This window comes from Tympanuchus pallidicinctus, unplaced genomic scaffold (assembly GCF_026119805.1).
Source record: "Tympanuchus pallidicinctus isolate F22 unplaced genomic scaffold, pur_lepc_1.0 scaffold3, whole genome shotgun sequence".
NCBI lineage: Eukaryota > Metazoa > Chordata > Aves > Galliformes > Phasianidae > Tympanuchus > Tympanuchus pallidicinctus.
In genome coordinates, this window is record NW_026294747.1 from 33,686,130 (window position 1) to 33,708,517 (window position 22,388).

Here is a 22,388-nt window from a genome sequence, read left to right on the forward strand (position 1 = left end):
CATTTTGGTTTCTCAGTAGGGTGAATTACTGGGAAACTATTTGACCTCTTCACCTGTCTGTACTCCCTGTGCAAAATATGCTTAAATGGTTACAGCAAGAACAAGAGACTGAATGAGCATCACTTGAAGGAAAGCAAAAGTTGCGTTTTTATCACTGTAATTTTTCTCTGGCAGCTGAGCACTAGAGTAAGTCTGAAAATGGTGGCTTTGAGCAAAATGTCTGATTAGGGCTTTTAATAATACGAGTAAAAAAAAATATTAAATGAGTGGTGAAAATTCTTTATGTGATAAAGGGGCAATGTTTATTATAGCACTTTAAATGGGATATAAAATCCCTGATCCATTACGCACTACAGCAGATGCCAACAAAAGGTGCTATATGCTTTGTTTTACCTTTGAAAACTAAGGGCCAGAAACTGCAGAGGTCTGAAGTACTTCAGTATTACTGCTTGGATAAACAGGCTATTCATGGGATTGTCTGGAATAAATCATGTCAGAAGGCTCTGAATTCCTCCCACAGCACGGCCGCGGGCCTCATGGTGGTTTACTCGTGCGTGCCTGAATGCTTCAAATGACACTCACATGACATAAGGCACCTTACTTAGAACAATTTGAATTGCACTTAAAATATATATATTAATACCGAAAAAGGGGCGCCGGACCTGGCCACGGGTTCTTTGAACTGATGACTCAATGGATGAAATAGCATACATCTATTATATCTGCAGCCGACACAAACCACGGAGGGCCACGATGCGCTCAAACACACTGAAGGCCGAGGCGAGCCTCGCCGCCGCGCGCAACGCAGGCGGCCCGCGCCCTTCCCATGCCCAGGCGAGAACCGCGGCCTCCTCGCGGCCTCCTCGCGGCCAGCAGTCCCAAGCGCCGCTTCCCGTTTCCAGCCACGCCTGAAAAGCCCTCAGGCCTCCACAGTCCCGGCTTGCTCGGACGCGGTGAAGATGTACGGACCAGCTCCAGGGGCCGCCGGTGCTCGAACGCTGTGGAAGTACGTGGGGCAACGGCGCGGGCCGGCGCAGCGCAGGGGGCGGGCCGAGGCGCGGCGGCGCCATTTCAGCGCGCCCGGCGGGAGGCAGGAATGGGGGCCGTCGCTTGGCGCTGGGTGCTGCGCGTCGCTCGATTCTCTGGCTGCGGCGGCGGGGCGCTGGCGGTGCTGCGGCGCCCTCCGAGCAGCGGAGCTCGCGCTGCTTCGTCGTCCGGCTCCGCGGTGGGTGAGGCGGGAGCTGCCCGCCGAGGCGGTGCGGGAGGGGAGCTGAACCTCGCGAGCCTCGGGGTGGGGGGGATCAGGCGAGTTCTCGGCTTGGTTCCTGAGCGGCTGTTTCGGAATCTGCATCGAAGTTGCTCCGAAGTAGCCTCCTTAGGGGCTGGGTTTAGGGCCGCGTTAGCCATGGGGCTTTAACGGCGCGGGCAGCGTAGCCGGCGGACCGAGGGAAAGAAGAGGAGTCTCTCCTGGACCCTCTTTCATTCTGCAGATGTAACGCCTGACTGCTCACCGTCTCCAAAACTTGACCACCGTGTGGTGAACGGGGTGCTGCCCTCTGAGATGCTCAGCCCTGTGCTCTGCTCAGAGGAGCTGCTGTGTGCCTGCCCTCTGCTACCCGGGGCGCGCTCTGGATAAGCAGCTCGTAGGTGCGCTGCAGGAAAGCAGCAAGGGCTTGGCGGGCTGCTCTGCACTTGGTGCTGCTTTGCCCGTGCTTTTAGCTGCATCTGTTGTACTTCTGATGCCCTTAGGTCGCTCTGCCTCAGTGACTGGCAGCTTGGGATGCTGGAGCTCTCGTTTTGATGATACAGTGCTGAAAATAGAAGCAGCTGATGGCCACCATGTATATTAATTGTGGTGATGCTAAAGCTAGTAAAAGCTGATGTGCAGCCTTGACTTTAGCTTTGGAGGTATTCAGGAGAAGAGAAGGCAAAGGGTTTCATTTTTAACCCTGATGATTCCATTGAGAATCTTGCAAATCAAGTAACTTGAAGGTGATTTTTAGAAGTCTCCAAATTAGCGAAGGGGTTTTGATTTATTTTACTGGAGGCCCTGATTCTTTTTTGAGGTCTGAGACTAATCACATTTAACTGTGTCTAAACAAAATATCCCCAGAGTCAGTGCTGAGTGTAGGCCCCATTCCTTCAAGTGATGCTGAGCAAGAGGCAGGTTGCTGTAGGAGTGCAAGAAGATTTTTAGGAGCAGTAACAAGGTCGTCTCAGCACAGGTTGGTCTGCACTTGTTCACTTTTTCTGCAGACGGTGCACGTTGATACCACAACTGCTCTGTACTGTTCTTTTTTTGATTAGTCCTCGGGCTCCAGGGATGAGGTTCTACAAGACAAACGCACTCGGATCCTGTCTCGGGGGCTGCCCAAACAAAAGGCCATAGAAGGAGTTAAGCAGGTGTTGGTCATAGCTTCTGGCAAAGGGGGAGTTGGAAAATCAACAACAGCAGGTAAGATTTTTCTTGTTGTGCCGTTGTATTTTTATTGTTTTGTAATAGATATGTAAATATTCGTGTGCTCGTGTGGTTTTTGAATTACATTCAGCTGGCAGCCGTGACACCTGACAGATTACAAAGTTTTACTTCAAGGCAACAGAGAAGTGTGTTTTCATGCCTCCCTCTCTCAGTCTGGTATTATGTACACAGCAACTAAACTTTTTGTTGCAAAATATGTAGGTTTTCTCTGATGTTTTACTTTGTATTTTGTACAAAGTACAGAATTCCTTTGCAAGGAATATTTGGACAGTTGAGTCCCACTAACAGAACCCTCAACCTCTGTGAAGATCTGCAGCTGCTGAAAATCTGTATGAATGCAGAGGAGCCAGTTTTGAAGTGGGTGTTGGTCGAGCAGGCAGCAGAAATAATGTGCTTGTAGTAGTGCAGTGCTGTCCTTGGACAGCTTGCTTTGAATTGAGAGTAAGCTAAAATGGTGGGGATTATGTGCTGGTGTAATGATGCTGTTACTCCTTTGCTAGCATCTTAGGTGTAATTCTACAGTGTAATAGTGGCCTATGTTGTCATGTGCTCTGTAGGGATTATCAATATTTCAGTGTTCAGAAGGTTCGACATCAATTCTCTGGCCAGTTTTCTCAACTACTTGTAAAGACATTTCATAATGACAAGTGAACAGCGGTGATAAACTATACGAAGCAGTGAGAGACTATTGAATCACTGTGAACTCCCAACTTTTCCTACCCACATGTTAGGCTTTGGAATCAAAAATCAGAAAAGCTTGAATTCTAGGAAGTAGAACAAGATGACGTGGATTTCTAGTACTACATATATCTGCTTGAAGTTAAACAAATTTGCGTTTGTCTGGGAGTTAAAAAAAAATAAAAATAAAAAAAATCAGTATTCACCAGACAATAAATGAGAGAACTGAAGTGTAAACAGATCGTTTACTGTATTGTTTGACCAGTTACTGCATTGGACAGCCTTTTGTTGATGATTGCATTTATTTTATTTATAATGTTGAGAAGAAAGAGGACTTTAGATTCTTGATGATTAATATAAGTTGAATGTTTCAGATGAACAATTTATTAAGATAAAATAATTTGTATGGAAAAAAAAAGTAGTAGAGGCTTATGGGAAATACGTTTGGTTACACTTTCCCTAACTGAGAAGGAAAGGAGAATGATAATTGGTAATTAGAGGTGGTGTATATGCAGCCTTGGAGTGCCACAGAAAATATCATCAGTCTTATCTACGTTCCTCCGAAGGACTGTCAAGGCTGCTAGTGTTCTTTCTCCCCATGGGTTTGTATTCCAGTTGTTCTAGATCTTCCTTTCAGATTGAGTGGATGTGTAGTGGGGTTGAGTTTGTGATGGTCATTCTTTAATCTGTCTGTCTTTAATCTGTCTCTGTGTTTCTGTTGTATAATTTTTCCTATCTGTTGCTATACACAACAGCGTATAGCTTTTGTATTATATTCCTAGTTGCTTCTAGCATTTCTGAAATCAATATAGTTTCCGATGAAAAGATTAACTTTAAAAAAATAAAAATATTTTTAATCTGTTTAAATACTTACATTGTTTTGATTATTTTCTTCTCTCTACTATGAGATTTTTTGTTTGTTTGTTTGATTCCTGTTCCTGTATTTGTTTCCTGTTGAGTTCTATTCTTTTACAGTGTTCTGCTAAATTTCCTCAGTCTTGGTGCAGCATCCCAAAATTGGTTCTCGCATGAGAAGAATTCAGAGGGTGAACTTGAAAGAATAGAAGTTTCTAATTTCTGAAATTGATAGTATTTCTACTGTGTAAGCATGGTATGGCTTTCTGAATTGCATCTTGTTAATCCTGCAGATTGAAGAGAATATAACTACTGATAATTTACTTTGGTTTTCTTCAGTCATTTCCAGCAAAGGCTATGGAGATAGGATTTTTTTATTGTTCAGGATAACTGATGTAGTCAAGACATGGTGAAACATATCCCATCACTTCTTTTTTTTTTTTTTTCTTGTATTTTTTTTTTTTTTTTTTTTTTTAAGTCTGCAGGTAGGATGCATTAATCTTTTCAAAGCAGTGGCCAAAATCCATCTGTTCATGTGTCCCAGCTGGACATAAGTTTGGTCATTGGCCAACTCTGATCTCCTTGTATTTCCTTCTTGATGCTGGCTGGTTTAGCATGGGCTAGAGATAGCATGGTGACTTTGTGGCATTCTATGAAGACAAGAGGTGATGGTGAAAAGTATTGGACTTGTTGAATATGTATGCCCTACTTCTTTACAGTCCTGATCATGTTGGAGTCTAATTGTGAGGGCTCGTGTTAATGTTTAGGGTCAGGTTAAGGTTGGGGTCCTGTGTTTCTGAGCTTTCTTGGAACTCACAGCAATACAAAGATAACCAGGTGCAATAATCAGCTGGGATTTGAAATAGTACGTTGTATCCATCTAGAAATGCAGCTAATGAACTTGAGCTTTCCCAGTATATTATTTCCACTGTCTTCCTTCTTTCCTTTCAGTAGTCAAATACCTTTTATTTAAGATGAATTGTAGATCATACTTTAATTTTCACACATTATAATTGTATGGTAAGAAGATAGACTGAAGTGATAGGCATATTAAAACAGTATGGTGAGTAACTTGCTGCTTCCCTTGTGCTTCTTCAAACGTGTTCTGCAGTTTATTTATTTGTTTAATCATTGGCTTGCATGTTTTTCTCCTTGTCCTTGATTTGTAGGTCAGGCTCCAAGTTGCAGAGGATTAATTCTCTCTGCTTGGTTAAGGGAATAGTTAAGCATGCATCTATTTAAGTAGCAAACTGAAGAATAAAATCTATATGCTTTATCAGCTTAGGAATAAACAGTACCTGTGCACATCTTAGGGAAAACGGTATAATTTTTCTTGTTAACCTTCTCACTGTTTTGTTTAATAAAACTTGCTACTATTTATACTACATGCTTTAAGCTGTTAATGTCTTCCCAACTTGCTCTCAGTACCTTTGTCCTCTTTCAGCAGGACAAGGCTGATTGCAGCTTATCTTTCTTAAAATGCTTCGTAGGCTGAAATACGGCAATGTGTAAAGGAGGCAAAAGATTTTGTGCAGGAAAGCTGTGAGGGTTTTTGTTTGTTATAACATGTTACTGTTTGGAATACAACACGTACTATTTGGTTACACTGAAGTTTCTAGATCTTCCAGTATAGCTGAAGCTGGTGAATGATGCTGTTTTGTCCGTGTGTTTTCTACACAAGTATTGATGGAAATGCTGTAAACAGCTGTAGACAAGCTAGGGGACAGATTAGTTGCTTTTTCCTGTTTTCTGTTTCTTTAGTTGCTAGGGATGCTTTCAGAGTAGATGAGACTTTTTTTTTTTTTTTTTGTGTCATACAAATTGAGCAAAAAGTAGAATTGCAACTTCTTCCAAAAAAATGTCTATTTTAATATACCATGAGACATCAAAAAAGGGTTATGAACATTATTTCTGGTCACTGCGGTTTAATAGCTTAGTTAAATGCTATCTGATCTCTACTTTTAGAAGTTCATTAGAGACTGTGGTATTTTATTTTTGTAGTAATGCCTAGTTTCCAAAAGTCAACAAATAATTCTTTTTATGTTATCCTTTAGCTAAATGCTAAGATTGTAACTTTGTATCACGGTGTCCTGTAGAAATCTAGACCTTGTGGTTTTTTGCAGATTAATGTGAATTTGCTATCTACTGTGGATTGAATGGTAGATGCTGCTGTCTCTTCAACTACTAATTCCATAGATATTAGAAGCTAAGAACCAAGATGATGAGTGCTCTTATTAAGCAAGTGGGGTGTATTTATATTATGTTTTTGCTTGTTAGAAATCATAGCATTCTTAGTATTTAGAAGGTGAGTTCTCTTACAGTTAATCTTTTTCTTCTCTTTTTTACAGTAAATATAGCCCTCGCCCTAGCAGCAAATGATTCGGTAGGTGAACATCTAATTATCAGCCTTAATGTTAAACAAATGTGCAAGTCATAAATAAAACGGTTACTGATGGGGGTGGTTGCATACATTAAGTCTGGCAGTTAATTTCTTTGTTTTTTTTTTTAATGGATATTTAAGCTTATGTAAATTTGTTTGTATCAGCTCTGTGGGTGACACAGCTTTCATCCTTCATCTGTGTACCCTTTCAGTTGTGTGTTTCTGATTACACCTACAGTTCTGCAAGGGTGTGTAGGCATATGGGAGGCTGTTTGTGTAGGTTGGAGCTGCATAATAAGTAATTAATTTATATCACTTGAGAGCACTGACTTGGAAAAAATATGAATAACTGCTGGGTGGTGTCCAAAGCATTATTTGTAGCTGCAAAGATTCACTTTTCCAGGAGAAATTAATGTATTAAAATACTTCATGGGCTGGAGGGAGGAAAGAAACTATGTATCTTCCTAAATCTTAGAAATACTTTTTTTTTTAAAGTGAAAGAATGTAATTGCCCTATTTGGTATTGCAGAACTCAAACTGTTAAATGCTAGAAGTAAGTTTGTATGCAAGGGTATGTAACAACTATAGAACTGGTAAAGCATTGATTCCAAAATAACTAATAAGTTCAAAACAAGCGTACCCTTTAGAATAGTATTCCACAGAGGTTTTCAGTGATGCTGGAACTTCAGATTTACAGATAATCTTTATGCAAAGGCCAAGAAAGATATGTGAGGAAATATCTTTTCCAGATGATGCACTCCACTATTTAAATTAAAATTATCTAGGAACACAGATTGAGCATGGCCTTGGAATTTCATCACAGTCAACTTTAATTACTTATTTGGTTGAATTCTCAAAAGACTTTTGGAAAATATTTCGTAGTTAATGTCAGATATCATTGAAAACAGTGCTTACAAAGCAGTATAAAACAAGGTATTGTCACATATTTTGACCTGGCAAGTGTAGTAACTTCTTATCTTGTAAAAGACGAGTGAAATAAAATAGGTAGGAGTGAAGTTTGCGTACTCTCTGAACACTTGTAGAAATTTGTAAAAGAATTTTTTAAATTTCTGTAACAACAATCATACTTGGTAAGGAGAGTGCTACAGCTGTTAAATGAGATGCATAGTGTTTGTAATGGCATCTGATCTTGGTATTTCACAGTGTTTAATTCTGTGTTTTAAATAGGCTGCTGGAGTAATTTGATTCGGAAGGAAAGTCTGCTATCTTGAAAAACAAAACTGCTTGAATGGTTCTTTCTAATTAACTTTAAAACATGACATTTGCTGTAATACTTTTCCAAAATAAATGTGATCCTGCAAGTAGTTCTGTGCTGTAGCATGGTCCTTGAGTAGCTCCATGGAAACCATGTCAACTAATTGCACAGAAACTTTCCATACCAGCTTGAATGTTTTTAGGATTGTGTCTGATACTGCTCATGCATGCAGCTTTGTGCATTGTTTGAATTTAGATAGAACATCTCTTAGTAATCCTGGCATTTTGAAGTTGTGGGGTTGTTCCCTTTTGTTAGGGCTTAAACATCTGGCTTTAAATGTGGTGATAGAATCATAGAATCACAAGGTTGGAAACAACCTGTAAGATCATCTAGTCCAGCCATCTTCTCATTGCCATTGCTACCACAAACTAAACCATATCTTGTAGATCCTCATCCAGACTCCTCTTGAATACTGCCAGGGACAGCGACTCCACCACCTCTGCAGGCCATTCCAGTGCCTGATCATTCTCTGAGAGGAAAAAGTTTTTCCTCATGTCTAATCTAAATCTCCTCTGGTACAACTTATGGCCATTTCCCCAGGTCCTGTTTGTTGCCTGGGAGAAGAGGCCAAATCCATCCTCACCACAATGTCCCTTCAGGAAGTTGTAGAGTGCGGTGGGGTCTCCCCTGAGCCTCCTCTTCTAAACTAAACAATTCCCGCTGTCTCAGCTGCTCATCATAAGACTTGTGCTCCAGACCCCTCACCAGTTTCGTTGCCCTTCTCTGGGCACGCTCCAGGGCCTCAATGTCCTTGTGCTGAGGGGCTCAAAACAACACAGTACTCGAGATGTGGCCTCACCAGTGCTGAGTAGAGGGGGATGATCACCTCCTTGCTCCTGCTGGCCACACCATTTCTAATGCAAGCCAGGATGGCATTGGCCCTCTTGGCCACCTGGGCACACTGTTGGCTCGTGTTCAGACAAGTGTCAACCAACACCCCCAGGTCCCTTTCCTCTTCACAGTCATCCAGCCACTCATCCCCAAGCCTATGGGGTTGTTGTGGCCATTGATTTGATGCATCACTTCAGTAGCCCACTAAAATGTTTGCAAAATGCATAAATAAACAGACTGATTGAAGAGGCAAATTAGGGACTAAGAAATAATTCTAAATGAAATTGCAGCAAGAAAGTTTGGTAAATGTAGAATGGGACTAGTCATTTCTGATGTTACGTGGTAATATAAAATTGAAGGCCAGAGGCTGGCTGATATTGATGAAAGAGCAGGTAAGACTGATGCGACTTGCCTGATCTGAGAGTCACAACCTAACGAGCTACAAACATGGTGAAATCGTGCATTGGTGTGGTTACAAAATGAGAAGTTGAACTGAATAAAGATAACTGTGTTTTGTTTATGCACTGGTATCTTTACAATGAAATGATTGTGTACATCGTGTTTATGTTTAACTTTTGGACTTGAATATGCTGGTGTTCTCACTTATGCTCTGAATTACTAACAGAATCACCAGCAGCATCCTGCATCTTCATTGCAGCACTTATGTTTTTTATAAGCAAAATACAAATTTGTAGAAACTGATGCTTGATCTTGATGTACTGTTTAAGCAGAAGAGAAAGGAAAGAAAGGTCACCATGACCATAAAGGTTTGTGCTTCTTCATTAGATACAGTCCATTTCTGATACAAATTCCTCACTTATAATTAAGTTTTCAAAGCAATTAGTGTATTGGAGCTAATTGGCAATAAAACGTGTTGCCTCCTGATTGTTTAAGTGTAATCGTAGAGAAGGAGTACAGGTCACAGAGTATTGAGAATAACTGTTTTCTGGTGAGAGAGAGATCTCTGGAAGATGCTTTCAGAGGAGATTAGAGTAGAGTAGATTCTTGCAGCTTTCAGTAATAGCTTTGGGGCTGCATTGTTGTTTGATAGTGTCATAAGCTGGAAGCAGATTAACAATCAAAGCATAAAGGAATTTCTTGTCCTCTCGATTTAAAACGAACAAACAAACAAACAAACCCCCCCCTCCCCTCCCCCCCAAAAAAAACAAAAAAAAAAACCAACTGTGGGAACTGCTGAGTCACGGCCTGAACCTCTGATTGATCACCTGAGGCGAGCCATGAGTCAGCCAGAGGAGCACAGGTGAAGGCAATTCACTGTGCTGCCGGAAGGGCTGGAGCCTGGCTCCTAGACCTACTTAAGAGCTGGCTACCAGTAAGGATGGATCTCGTCTGGAGATCCCTTCTTCTGGTGTTTTCTGGTGAGCCCAGCACAAGGGTAAGCCTTCCATTTATTCTCTCTTGTTATCATAGTCCACTTCGCCTCGCTCTCTTGTTTGTTTTGTGATTGTAACATCTTGATATCCATTGATTATACACCCAACAAAAAAACACTCTTCCATCTTCTCTTAAAAGTCTGCTTTCTGCAGTCAGAGAGAAAAGAACCACTGTTTCTATAAATAGGCAGTTTTTCAAATATATATTTTTTTAACTGGGAAGCTTTCTGAGCTGTTACAATCATAGGCTGTAGTTTTGTTGTTTTGTCATGAGTTTGTTTTTTGTTTGGTTGTTTCTTTTTCCTAAGTTTTTGGTGCAAGGCCAGGGAGACAAACAGGATCCCTTTCTGGTTTATTAGATCTTGGTACCTAGATGGGTTACTTAAGAATTGTGTCAACTCTTTTGGTTGTACCAAGACCTATAAATCCGTGCAGTTTTCTTTGTGTTACTAAATAACTTAAAGTTTTAACTCTGTATTCTATTTCTAATTGTTTGCTTAGTTTGATAGCTGATTTTTATTTTTTTTGAGGGGTGGAGGGGTTCTTTTGGTGTCAGTTTGACTCCCTGGGGGCACTCGAGAAGAGTTTGTTGGATTTTGTGCCAGGACGATTCATATTCAGACTAGAATGACTACTTATGAAAGCTGCCTGGCTGTGACCGATTTATTATAGTAGAAACAAGTTGAATTAATAGGTGCCAGCAATAATGGGATAGAGATTGCTTGTTTATGAACAGAGTATTTTAGTGAGCAAACACCAGCTGTGCATGACTCAGGATGGCACGCATCCAGTTGGAGGCCGTGTGCTGTGCTGTCACTGCAGGCAGGCTCCCAGTCAGATTGCTTCTGACTCTTTTGTTCTTTCCAAGTAGACTTCATTTCCTCACTATAGGATGGGATGGTTTTGGTGCTGTGAAGGACGGAGAGGCAAGCAGTAAAACCATACGGAAGGAATTAGCATTGAAAGCATTAAGCAAGTGGCTTCTGCCCAGAGCTGTCTGGGCACGTGAGGAGAAGCGAGCAGCAGCTGATGTGCTGTGGCTTCACGCCATGTCGGGGGACCTGGGGCGAACAGAGCAGGCCGAAATTTGGGGCACATCGTCAATGATCTGCAGTGAGAGGCCTCTTTTTTTCCCGAGTAAACTCGTAGGTTGCTGAGCAACCCGTGAAGATTGCGGGCGGTGGCAGCCGGCCGGCAGAGGGAGCGCCAGAGGGCGCCGAGCCGTACGGCCGCAGAGCCCGGCGCGGGGCGGGGGCGCGGGGGGAGCGCGGGGCTACGCGTAGCTGCGGCGTGCGGAGATCTGGCTGGTGTGCAGGTGTGAGCGTGGGCATTGCACAGACGTACCGTGATTGGAACAGAAGCTATGTGGCTATGATCAGGGTCGGTGTGAATCACTGTCGTGGTGATAAAGTTATTTCAAAACATTTATTTCATCAAGCAACGCACATTAATTTTTAAATTACTCAAAACCCACTCATCCTATTTTCTTTTTGTTCCAGCATTTTTTCTTCAGATATTGGCTTCTGTAACTAAACTTTCAAAATCCTACCATTAGATCAGTAGATGATATATATTTTACATGTGGCCTTGTGTAGTCCTATAAAAGAATTTAGATAACAGTGGCCCCATTTCTCTGAGGAATTAGTTTAAAGGGAAGCTTTTGTCCTGTTTTGTCCTCCTATGTAACCTTCCCAATTATTAGGGCTTGATTTCTAGGCATCTCTCTAGCCACCTTTGTTGCTTAGAGGAGGAGAAGGCTTTATTTGCTATAGATAAGGTGTTCATGCTAGCTTCTTAATGCTAAATAGTATCAGTAAAGCTGGAGATGCCAGTGAGAATTGATTGGGGTTATCTTGTAATGACAGCCCAGCTTCTCAATCAGCTGAGAAAAGGAAAGAACGAAACTTTAAAAATCTGTTTCCAAGTAAAAAATGCATAGAAGTCATCTTCTTAATCATCCACTTTTTAAAATGATTTATCAAATCACTGTACTTATTTTGAAGAGTTTAAAAAAAAAAAAAAAAAAAAAAAAAAGGAGGGGGGAGGTTTCAAGCATTATGTATGGAGTTAACTACACACATTAAAAGTCTACTGGAGAAGTCTGAAACTGATGTGAAAGTGGTGCGTGTTTACAATAACAATTCAGCACACTGCCTGTGAGGTGAAGCATGTGGAAGTGTTGGGGATTTTGGTGGCTTATTTGCAAAATGGTGCTTTTCAAATTATATTTTTTTCACCTGATTAGATATATGAAGTGTAAGAAAGCCAAAGAAGGCATAATTACTGGTGTCTGATGATTGAGAAATCTGAGCGAGAGCTACTGCAAAACTAATGTAGAAAAAAATGCTGGAGAAGTTCTGTAGCTGACAGAAAGCTGGAAGATCTTCATATGAGGGAAAAAGGGCATTTAAACCAGCAGAAGAATGAGTATTTAAAACAAGCCTGCATTTCTGGGACAGATAATGACAAAATTGCTGTTGGCCTTTATTGGCTTTAATCCAATTTACAGCTAGGCACATAAGTAGTATTTAGCTGAAAGAGTGAGAGAATTAGGGATTAAAAGATGGCTATTCAACATGTCAGTATGTCAAACGATGAATCCAGAGCCCATCCTGCTTTTAAAGTTCTCTTTTGTCCTATATACTATTGCTTGCAGTTTAGGATTAGCTCTAATTCTATAACCACATTAGAAGGGTAAATTGAGAGTCACTGGCTGTGGATTAAGAACACCAGCTCTAAACTTAACTGGCACCTTTGCTTAGAAAGTGGAGTTGTCTTTGGAAGGGGCTGCGGCTGCTGAATACTGGGAGCGCTTCTGGTTTACAGAATCATTCCTATACAGAGCAATGACAGATCATTAACCTGTGTCTCCATCCCTTCCTGGCTGAACACCAGGGATTTCTGCTGGTCTGCAGAGTTTACTTCAAAGTAAAGTATCATCCATTAAAATCCAGTGGGGATGCATGTGCTTTACCAAGTATGGAAAAAATATCAGAACAGATGAGCAAAAGTGAAATTAATGCTGTTCAAGAGTCTCTGGGTGTTTAGCAGTAATGTAGGCTATGTTGATTAACAGCTATTAATAGCAGCTCTTTGTGAACTGAGTTTTCTTTTTTTCCTTTTTTTTTTTTTTTTTTCCCCTTCTACTGACAGTCTTTTATCAGACTTGTTCCTCAATAAAGCAGTTGGCAACTTGGAAGAAATCAATGCAAATCACCACATTCTGTATTGAACGCAGGATTTTATGTGGAGGGCTCATCTGTGATACGTGAATGAAGCTGGTTGCATTTTGATTTAATAAAAAAAAAAAAAAGTAATAGTTCCTATTTTCTGCAAGATGTAGACTTTATTTTTTTTAATAAACTATGAGTGAACATCTCCTAATTGTCTGCTAAACAGTTGATAAGATGATAGACACAGATCAGTTTGTCATTAGCATGTGCCTGTGTCATCTATGCACAGACTACATGTAGTAGAAGTTGCCTGCCTGAGAGAACAAACATAGTATCAGTTGAATAATTGCAATACAGAGAAAAAGATAAATGAAAGGATTTTTTAAATAAAATTGTGTATGCCTACAAATTGCATATTGCCCCATGTAAAGCTGTACTATTTTCATCATTCAGTGATATATGGGAAAATACATATTTTTCATTTGTGTATCAGTTTATTTTCTTGTACCTACAGAATCTGTACCTGATGACTGAAAAACGTTTTCATTTCTTGGTGTAGAGAAAATAAATTTTCAGATTGGAAAGCAAACTTCATTAGATTTGTACTCGGGTAAGAAATGCAGTGATTGCATAGATGAACCTTGTGCTGAGTATTTGTCAGAAGTCTTTAAGGAGACATAACTGTGCAAATGAGTTTTACTGAGAAGATGAGTGGCAGTGAAGTAAGGATAGTGACAGTCAAGGGTGCAAAAGCAGAAGATGAAGATGAGTTGCATGTCTTTTACTCTGTAGTTTCTTTTTTACTGTTTTGAGATCACCAGTCATTGGTTGAGAAGGTGAAAAGGTGGCACTCATACTGCAGAAAGAACAAATCCAAGCAGTAGTTATACTGTGGTAAAGATTGTTTCAGTAGAAAGGGAAAAAACTTGAAAAGCACTGATAAGCTGTATGTTATAATCCGTTATTGTTTGAATACACTTTTTTGCTGAATGCACCAGGAGATTACATCTTTGTTTTCACATGGCAAGGGTATTGTTTTAATTTTGTGTTCTCACTGGCTGGTGTAATATTGGTAATTATGTTATTCACTAGGAAAGTTTTCTACAGTTCTGCTTTAGTTTGGTGTTCTGTTTCAGCTTAGTGTAGGTATGTCCAATGACTTAGAAGTGTGTGATTGAATCAGGTGAGAATAGCTACATTTGCAGTTACATCTTCGGAATTTAAGCTGTTCAGGACTTGCAGGTGGGTAACAAAAAGTCTAGATGTGTAGAAGGCGTTTTCTAAAGTGTGGTATACTCAGATTGAGTCAGCCCTTCATCTGCAGCTGGGCAGGTGGAAGGAGATGGGCAAAGGCTTGAGAACAGCTGTTTTGAACCTGAGTATTACTTTGCCAGCTGGAGGGAGTTAATGTTATTTGCAAATAGAGCAGGATAGAAATATTTTTATAAGCACAAAATAAACCCATAAGAAGAAAATGATTGAGATGTTATCTGAATTGGTAACAGGATGCAGTGTAGCAGCGTTAAATCTTGCACTGAAAAAGTAATACAGAGGAGTCCTAGAGCTTGCTTCTTTTTTTTTTCTTTTATTTTGCTTTCATGGCCCTGCTTTTGATCAATTGCTTATTAACTGTTTCTTCTGCCTAGGTTTTTTTTTTTTTTTTTACTTGACTGATGTTAAGTCTATCTTTTAGGATTTGTGTTAACACAACACCACTTTAGAAGATGTGTTGATTTATGTGTGGTACTGATTATGTAGGTAAATCCATAATATTTAATGAAATAGAAGTTTAAAAAAATCTTGGTTATTATAAGACATGCATTTAGAATGAACTTAAATGAGCACGAGAAGTATCTGGTATTGGTCCTTTGATTTGGACAGCTTCACGTGGTAACATTTGGATCTGTATCAAAGTCTCTTGGGGATTTAAAGCATTCAGTAGATGCTGAATGATGTCTTCAGGACCTGTCTTAGAAGATTTCTGGTTAGCTGCCATAATTCTTTTGTGATGTAATTAAATCTTTAAAAGAATCATTGGTATTATAGAGATGTTCACATGCTGCAAATGGAGTGGTGTTTGAGAGAAGTAAAACTCAAACCCTTAGCTTATTGCATTTTTTTTTTTTTTCCTGTAAAATCCACTGCTTTAAGACAGTGTGAACTCTTTTTATCTAATGTGTTGAATTGCTTAGTTAAGGAAAACCTACCCTAGGCCATCTTTAGGGTGATCTTCTAGTGATTTAAAGAAGTTTCCAGAAGGTCTTTCTTCTGTCAGCCTGGATAAAGCACCGTTCACACAGGAATGCTCATGCTTTTAGTAACATGAGCTGTAGAAACTGGAGAATCTGTGAGTTTTTCTTGTTTCAAGATGTCAGTTGTATTGAACTATGTCCAAGAACAAAAGCAGTACATCTCAGAGACAAACATCTTGCTTGGTTTTGAGGAAATGCGCTGATAATTTCTCGAACTGTCAGGTTTATTTTGTTGGACTGTAACAAGGTCAGCTTTGCAAATGCAGCTACTATTCCAAATTACAAAGTCTTCCTGACCAAGGCAGCTGAGGAATATTTTCTTTTCCTTCACGTGTAAGGTGGTAGTAGCCAGTTATTCATGATCCTTGTCACTGTTGGAGAGGAACCCTTAAAAAGTTGAGGGAAGGAATGTCAGTCAGGTTTAAAACAGTATGTAGATTTTTCTGCAAATATTTACTTTAATTTGAGAAGTAATTAGGTGGCGCAGCCCTTAGATGATGTTTTGATGGGTTCAATTAGCTGCTGACACAGATAAAGGGACTGAGTCATGAATCTTTCTAATCTGTTAAAATATGCATTTTTTTTTTTTACAAGAACAAAGAAGCTCTGATATTCTTTTTGATGTCTTTGAAAGCTAACCTAAAATGGGTCTGTTCAATCTTTTTTAAAATTGCAGCTTTCATACATAGGCACAAAGCAGAATAATTTGTCAGAGTAATTTTTGAGCCTTGTTATAGTAGTTTTCATAGGTTATAAGGAAAGAAGTATTAAAAACTCCAAATGAAATAATCTATTTAATTATGTATGCTTTGCTTTGCTCTGCTTAATAAAGAAGTATATTGAATAACTAACCCCAAATTAGATTGGTTATTGTAGTAAAAATTTCAGCTGTAAAAATGCACAGTGTTGTTTTTTACTTCTTGGCTATAAAACTTAAGATGCATTTGGCTTGTGTGAGATTTACCTAATACATTAAATTGCTCAGCTGCTAGGGTTCACTAAATTTAAACAAAATAGTTGAAAAGAAAAAATGCAACCCCCCCTCCCCTGAAAACAACCCTAGAAAAAGAAATTGATTCATTTGGAGTAAATAGGGTCAGACTTAGGTGTCTTACTAGCATAAGGCGTCTAGACTAGCGTAAGATAGTAAATGGAAATTCCTGTCAATTTAGAAGTAGTGACTTGAACTTAGTTTTCTAACCCAAGTGTGTTTTTGCATTAAGAAACAAGCTGAACAAACTGTGGTACAACAGAATATAGTTCATGTTGAGAAATCCTGTTAAAAGCTAGTGATTGTGTAGACCTGCATTAAAAGCCTCCGTATGGTTGTGTTCCAACCACAAACACAATAGTTATTACCAAGCCTTTGTATTTTGTCTACATCTTTCCCACCGAAGTCTTGATTTAAAAAGAAAACAAACTTAATGTGATTCTAAATTATGAAAGCTTTTTTCAGAAAAGTGAAACACACTTTGAAGCATTAATAGTGAAAGTGTGATTCAGCATAGTTGGAAAAGCTCCCATTGCCTTATTAACCTTTCAAGCAAGCCCTTGAACATACTTTCCTGCAATTTTGCAAAATGTTGAATGCTTTTTATATGTGAGAAACTTGATGTTCAGCATTTAAAAGAGTTTGCTCTTTATTACATAGTTGGCAGAACCTTGTAATTGGTAGTTTGTCTTGCCATCTGTAGGAAAAATATTTTCATTCCCACAAAATATGTATGTACTTAAAAGTTGGAATGAATCTTGTATGTCTAGACTACATAGCTGAAATAACTTTTATTTAAAGTTTATTGCATGAGGTACCATGTGTTATTAAATAAACCCATATTTTAGTATTCCTTCACACTTCGTTGAAATGCTATACCTGCTTAGTTGGCTTTGTAGACTTAGATTATGATACTTTCAAGATATCTGCCAAAATTTATTTTGGCCTCTTAAAAGAAGATAATACATTTTAATGTTTTGACATTCTTTATGGAGTCATTGATATAATTCTGATCTCAATATGTATTTCAAAATGTTGCTAATTTTTTACAATGAAATGTGCTACCTTTAAAAGGCTCTTCTGTGTGCATGGAGTAGAGAGAATGTTGCTTATAATGTTGGTTAATATAAAGTCTGTGCTCCACACTGTAAATAACAAAATGTGCAAGTGAGGATTATATGTTTTGAGAACCTAGATTTTGTGACCTCTGGCTAAAAATTGTACACAGTGTTATCTTTCATGCTCCAATTGCAGTTTAGACAGAAAAGAAATAGTAATAACTTCCATCCGAAGTTGAGATTGTAATTTTATTTCTGTGGGCAATTTTAAATTTTGCTTGTAAGATGTTTTGAAAGAAAGACTTTGAAAGAAAGGTTTTGAAATAAATACATACTTTTTCTTCGGTTCTTACACAGGCAAAAGAAGTTGGTTTGCTTGATGCAGACATATATGGACCTTCAATTCCGAAGATGATGAACTTAAAAGGAAACCCAGAGTTAACACCAAGTAAGTGTGATTTTATTTTTTTTTCTTACTGCTTTTTTGTACAGAGATGAGCAGAGGAGAACATTCATTTATGCTTCCTTGGTGTGTGGTGTGGTACAGGAGGGATGCAAACAGAAATTGAAAACTGAGTGTGTTAATTTTTTATTTTTATTGCTGAGGCAACTTTCAAAGCTAGGTTGTACAGCTAGGACATATTCATGATCTTTTTTTAAGTGGCTCTGTTGCCTTTGGGATTTTCATAGATTGTTACTGAATGGACTGGAAAAAGTAACCAGGAAAGGAAGGTTATTGTCAGCTGGTTTAAAATTGCTATATAGGATCCCACTGTAGAACATCTTCAGATTAGACAACGGTAACAACATAAAACAAAATGAAAGCTGTCACCTGGGGGAGAAAAGTGACAAATCTAGGAAATAAAATAAATGTTATTACAGCACTTTGCCAGCCTCTGAGATGGTGGGATTTCAGTGCTTTGTTTTGCTCCTCCTATGGCAAAGTGCATGTAATCTTTATATATATATATATTTTATATATATCTTTATATATATATATAATTTTACTACAGTTCCATGCTACTAGCACTTGGCCTGCACCAAAATGAGCTAGGATTGTAGTCAAGAAAGGCCAAACTGGCAATAGTTGTTGACGGGGGGACTGAGTATGTGGACCAGATGAAATGTTAGAAAAAGGGGTTTCACCAAATAAGAAACTGTTTTTTTTAATATAGTTTTTAAATATAGATACACATATGTTATAAAATTTTAAATATATATATATGTATACACATATATATCTCTCATTAATATTTGTGGGAAGTCATTGCTAAGTAGTAGGCAAGTTAGATATTTCTTCCTCTTTCATTTGTGCCATGATCTTTTTGTATTTCCTCTGCTATTTATATTTACTCTGTATTTACTCTGCTATTGTTTTAAAATGTCTATTTCTAACTAATCTGTGTACATCTGTGGGTGTTGTAGTGGCTGTTTTGTATGTTCTCAGCTGGTAGAAAATGTGCAGGATGAAACAGTGCTAGCATAGAATGTTAGAATCATAGAATTGCTCAGATTACAAAAGACCTTCAAGATCAAGTTCAACCACAACCTAACCATACTATCCTGACTAACAACCCTCTGCTAAATCATATCCTTGAGCACCATATCCAAATGGATTTTAAGCACATCCAGGGATGGTGACTCAACCACCTACCTTGGGAGCCTATTCTGGTGCTTAATTACCCATTCTGTAAAGAAGTTTTTCCTGATATCCAACCTAAATGTCCCCTGGTACAATTTGAGGCCATTTCCCCAAATCTTTAACAGGTTATTATAGTGTGTGGAGTTAGCCTCTGAAAATAGAAGCGTGGCAAGTTTAGAATTGCTGTTTGTATTCTAATGCTTCTACCCTATGCTCTAGAAAGGGGTAATAATGTTACAGATATGCTGCAGGTGAACTAGAAGATGCATGCTTGTACAAGCAACTGTCAATTTGAGTACTTCTTACATTAAAGTACATAGCTTACAAATACAGACATTAGATACTTTCTTGCAGAGAAAGAGAGTTTGTTTTATTTATTGGGCTTATGTTTTAATTTTTGAAGGTAAAGGCTAATTCTGTTGTGTAATAAATAGGTGAACCCTCTCACGTATTATTGAGTTGATTCCTTATTTGTATTGGGAAGAATTCTGAAGTATTCTTATGTTCTCCTGTAATTTGTGCCCAGGGCAAAAATACACTTAATCTTGTATTTTATTAATCCACTCCACGTTCTGAGGAATTTTTTCACTCGGGGTGGTGACACACTGGAACAGGTTGCCCAGAGAGGTTGTGGATGCCCCATCCCTGCAGGCATTCAAGGCCAGGCTGGATGTGGCTCTGGGCAGCCTGGTCTAGTGGTTGGCAACCCTGCACATAGCAGGGGAGGGTTGAAATTAGATGATCTTTGAGGTCTTTTTTCAACCCAGGTCATTCTATGATTCTATGAAATTGAAATCTATATTATGAGCTAGAAACGAGGAGGAAGTTGCCCAATCTATTTATTTTGGCCGTACCATTTAATTTGCTAAGAATACAAGGACTTCAATTAAGGATTCATTCAGATACTGTGACAGCTCAGTGCTGTGATATGTAAATATTAGTGACTAGGGATGCTTTGAGGATACAGTTGAAAATTAACGATAGACTTTTATCTTCGCATGTTTCGTGTTGTGAAAAAACAAGGAGTTCAGTGTAGTAGAAATTAGAGGATTTCCCTGAGCTGAAATTGTCACTGTTGTCTAGTAAACATGTTTTGGAAGTGAAGATATATTCTTTCTGCTTTTGTACGGAACGTACAAGTGAATGCTATTAGAACCTTTAACAGAAATTGGATTTGTGTCTTTCAAAAGCAGGACATATAACACACGTCTACAGAGAAAATGATGTAACAATTTGGTGTGAATGATGGCAGGGTAGAATTTGTTTTTCAGAAGTTCTGTTAAGTTTCCTTTGGAGTTTAACTCCTGAGTTGATGCAGCTGTCGAGTAGCAACAATGACAGTGCTGACACAAAGATGGTTTGGTTGTGATAATGGGAAATACCATGACTCAGGAAATTTTCATAGTGAGCTTGAAGGATTTCATTATTTTAGTGACAACAGGATACAATTGCAAAACAAAGATCAATTGTAGGAGTGTCTGTGTTTTCACTTTAATGTATATAATGTATATTTGTATACATACATACATATAGGTATAGATATCAAAAGGATCATATTTTTCTATAATGAAGTTTAGCCTTACCTTCCAGTTTCTTTTTCAAAAATAAAACCACCTCTGAACGTGTATTGATTTGTACAGTAATTGAGCAAAGCCTGGCAGTTGTGTTAAAGACAGGCATTACTTATGTATGCTTAATAATCAGTAAGTCAATTAAAGATATTTTTAATAGCATAGCAGTCAAAAATATTACAAGGACTATTGCTTCTTCAGCATGAGGCCTGAATGTGAAAATGAGTAGCAGCATCCTTTATTACTGGTTACATACAGTAATCCGACAAGGTTCTGGTCACTCTTGTACTTGGATTTTTAAGATCTTCCTCATGCATAGCAGTGAAAAAGAGATTGGGATTGCTTGGTACTGTATAGAAGAAATCTGTGCAGCAATTATTGCTCTTGAATTGAGAATAATTATTCTGATATAATAAAGTTTTCAAAATGAATTAGGTGTTCTTCGTAAGGAAAGTCTGCATAAATGGGAGATGCTCAGCTTAATCTTGCAAGCTTTACTATGTTGGAAAGCCTGCTAATGTTTAATAGAGTATCATTCAAAATACTTTAAATGATCAGAGAAATACTGCTTAATAAGTTTATGACTGAGTTTAATTAGCTGATGGAGGATAATTTAACTATGGAATAAATACTAACATCAGCTATGATATATCAACGTTTCTAACACAAATAGTAAAAGCATTACTTAAACTCTTTGCTCAAATGATTTACTTAAAGCTGTTTTCTGACTCAGTAGGGAAATGATGTTGCCCTTTCACCAGATAACTGTAACATTCTTTCACTTAATTTTAATAATTATAAAGGTTTTAGTGGGCTTTCTTATTTATGGCAGTCGAACGCTCTCTTAATATTTCAAAACTTTGTTGCCATTTTGTGATGCCTTCAGTGCCCTTTTTATTTCTTTATAAAATAATATATTGAAAAGATCACTAGTAGATCTGTTCTTACTCTTTGGAATTAAAGAGTAGTTTCTGAGAGAAGCCAGCACTAGGTGTATCCCAGCCCTACTGAGGTTAATATTGCAAGAGCTATAGAAATGACATTACTGATAAAAGTATAAAATAAAACATGGATACTTGGCTCCCTGCCCAACTAGGATACAGTGCTAGTACAGACAGTATGTCTGCAGCACTTCAGTTTAACAGCAGATTCTGTAATACACAAAAATAAGGATTTTAAAATACGATTTATTGTGACTTTTATAAAGATGTCTACATGAAATAGCTTTATCAAGGATTTGAGGAATCCATTTTTTGATATGAATAGAAAATTTGAATTATGAATAGAAAACTTGCAGTGTACTAATTAAAGAAAATGTTACATTGATGGTGTGGTTGTTCATGTAACCATGAAGTTTCCTGGTCATATGTGAAGATTTAATTTTATAGAGCTTGTATTAATCAACAGAGATGTCTTTCTCATGCTTCACTGGTGAAGCAGCGTCATGATTAATTCAAGTAAAAACTAAATTTGATTCTCTCAATGTCATGTTTTGTACTGCTGCTGCTCTTGATTTGTAAACAAGTGGTTTTTAAATTGCCTGTAGTTCACAGAATCACAGAATCACCCGGGTTGGAAGGGACCTCAAGGATCATGTAGTTCCAACCCCCGTTCAATGTTACATGTTTATTCTTTTCTGAAAGTATTCTGAACTGAAATGTGGCGTTTTACTTTGATGTCCTACCACAGCTTATCTAGATAACTGAAACAGGTCTGTATTGCTTCCACTTTTTAGGCCATACAGTCCTGTCTTTGAAGATCTGTAAGGACCAGACCCTCCTTGAGTTTATCAGAGAACTCTCTTAAAA

At 38.5% G+C, this 22,388-nt stretch overlaps 1 protein-coding gene across 4 annotated transcripts in view; it reads left to right on the top strand.

Annotated features, from left to right (window-relative positions):
* The window catches only part of NUBPL (NUBP iron-sulfur cluster assembly factor, mitochondrial), a 90,765-nt gene that overhangs the window by 10,589 nt on the left and 57,788 nt on the right, over window positions 1-22,388 (top strand). The window contains exons 1-4 of one of the 4 annotated variants that reach the window (XM_052694702.1): window positions 1,064-1,225; window positions 2,308-2,455; window positions 6,361-6,395; window positions 17,725-17,815. In XM_052694702.1, the coding sequence (XP_052550662.1) occupies window positions 1,097-1,225; window positions 2,308-2,455; window positions 6,361-6,395; window positions 17,725-17,815 (403 nt within the window). In that variant the 5' untranslated portion in view covers window positions 1,064-1,096. Of the gene's footprint in view, window positions 1-1,063; window positions 1,226-2,307; window positions 2,456-6,360; window positions 6,396-17,724; window positions 17,816-22,388 lie in introns of those variants that run through there. The other 3 variants (XM_052694701.1, XM_052694704.1, XM_052694703.1) reach the window with 3 other exon arrangements.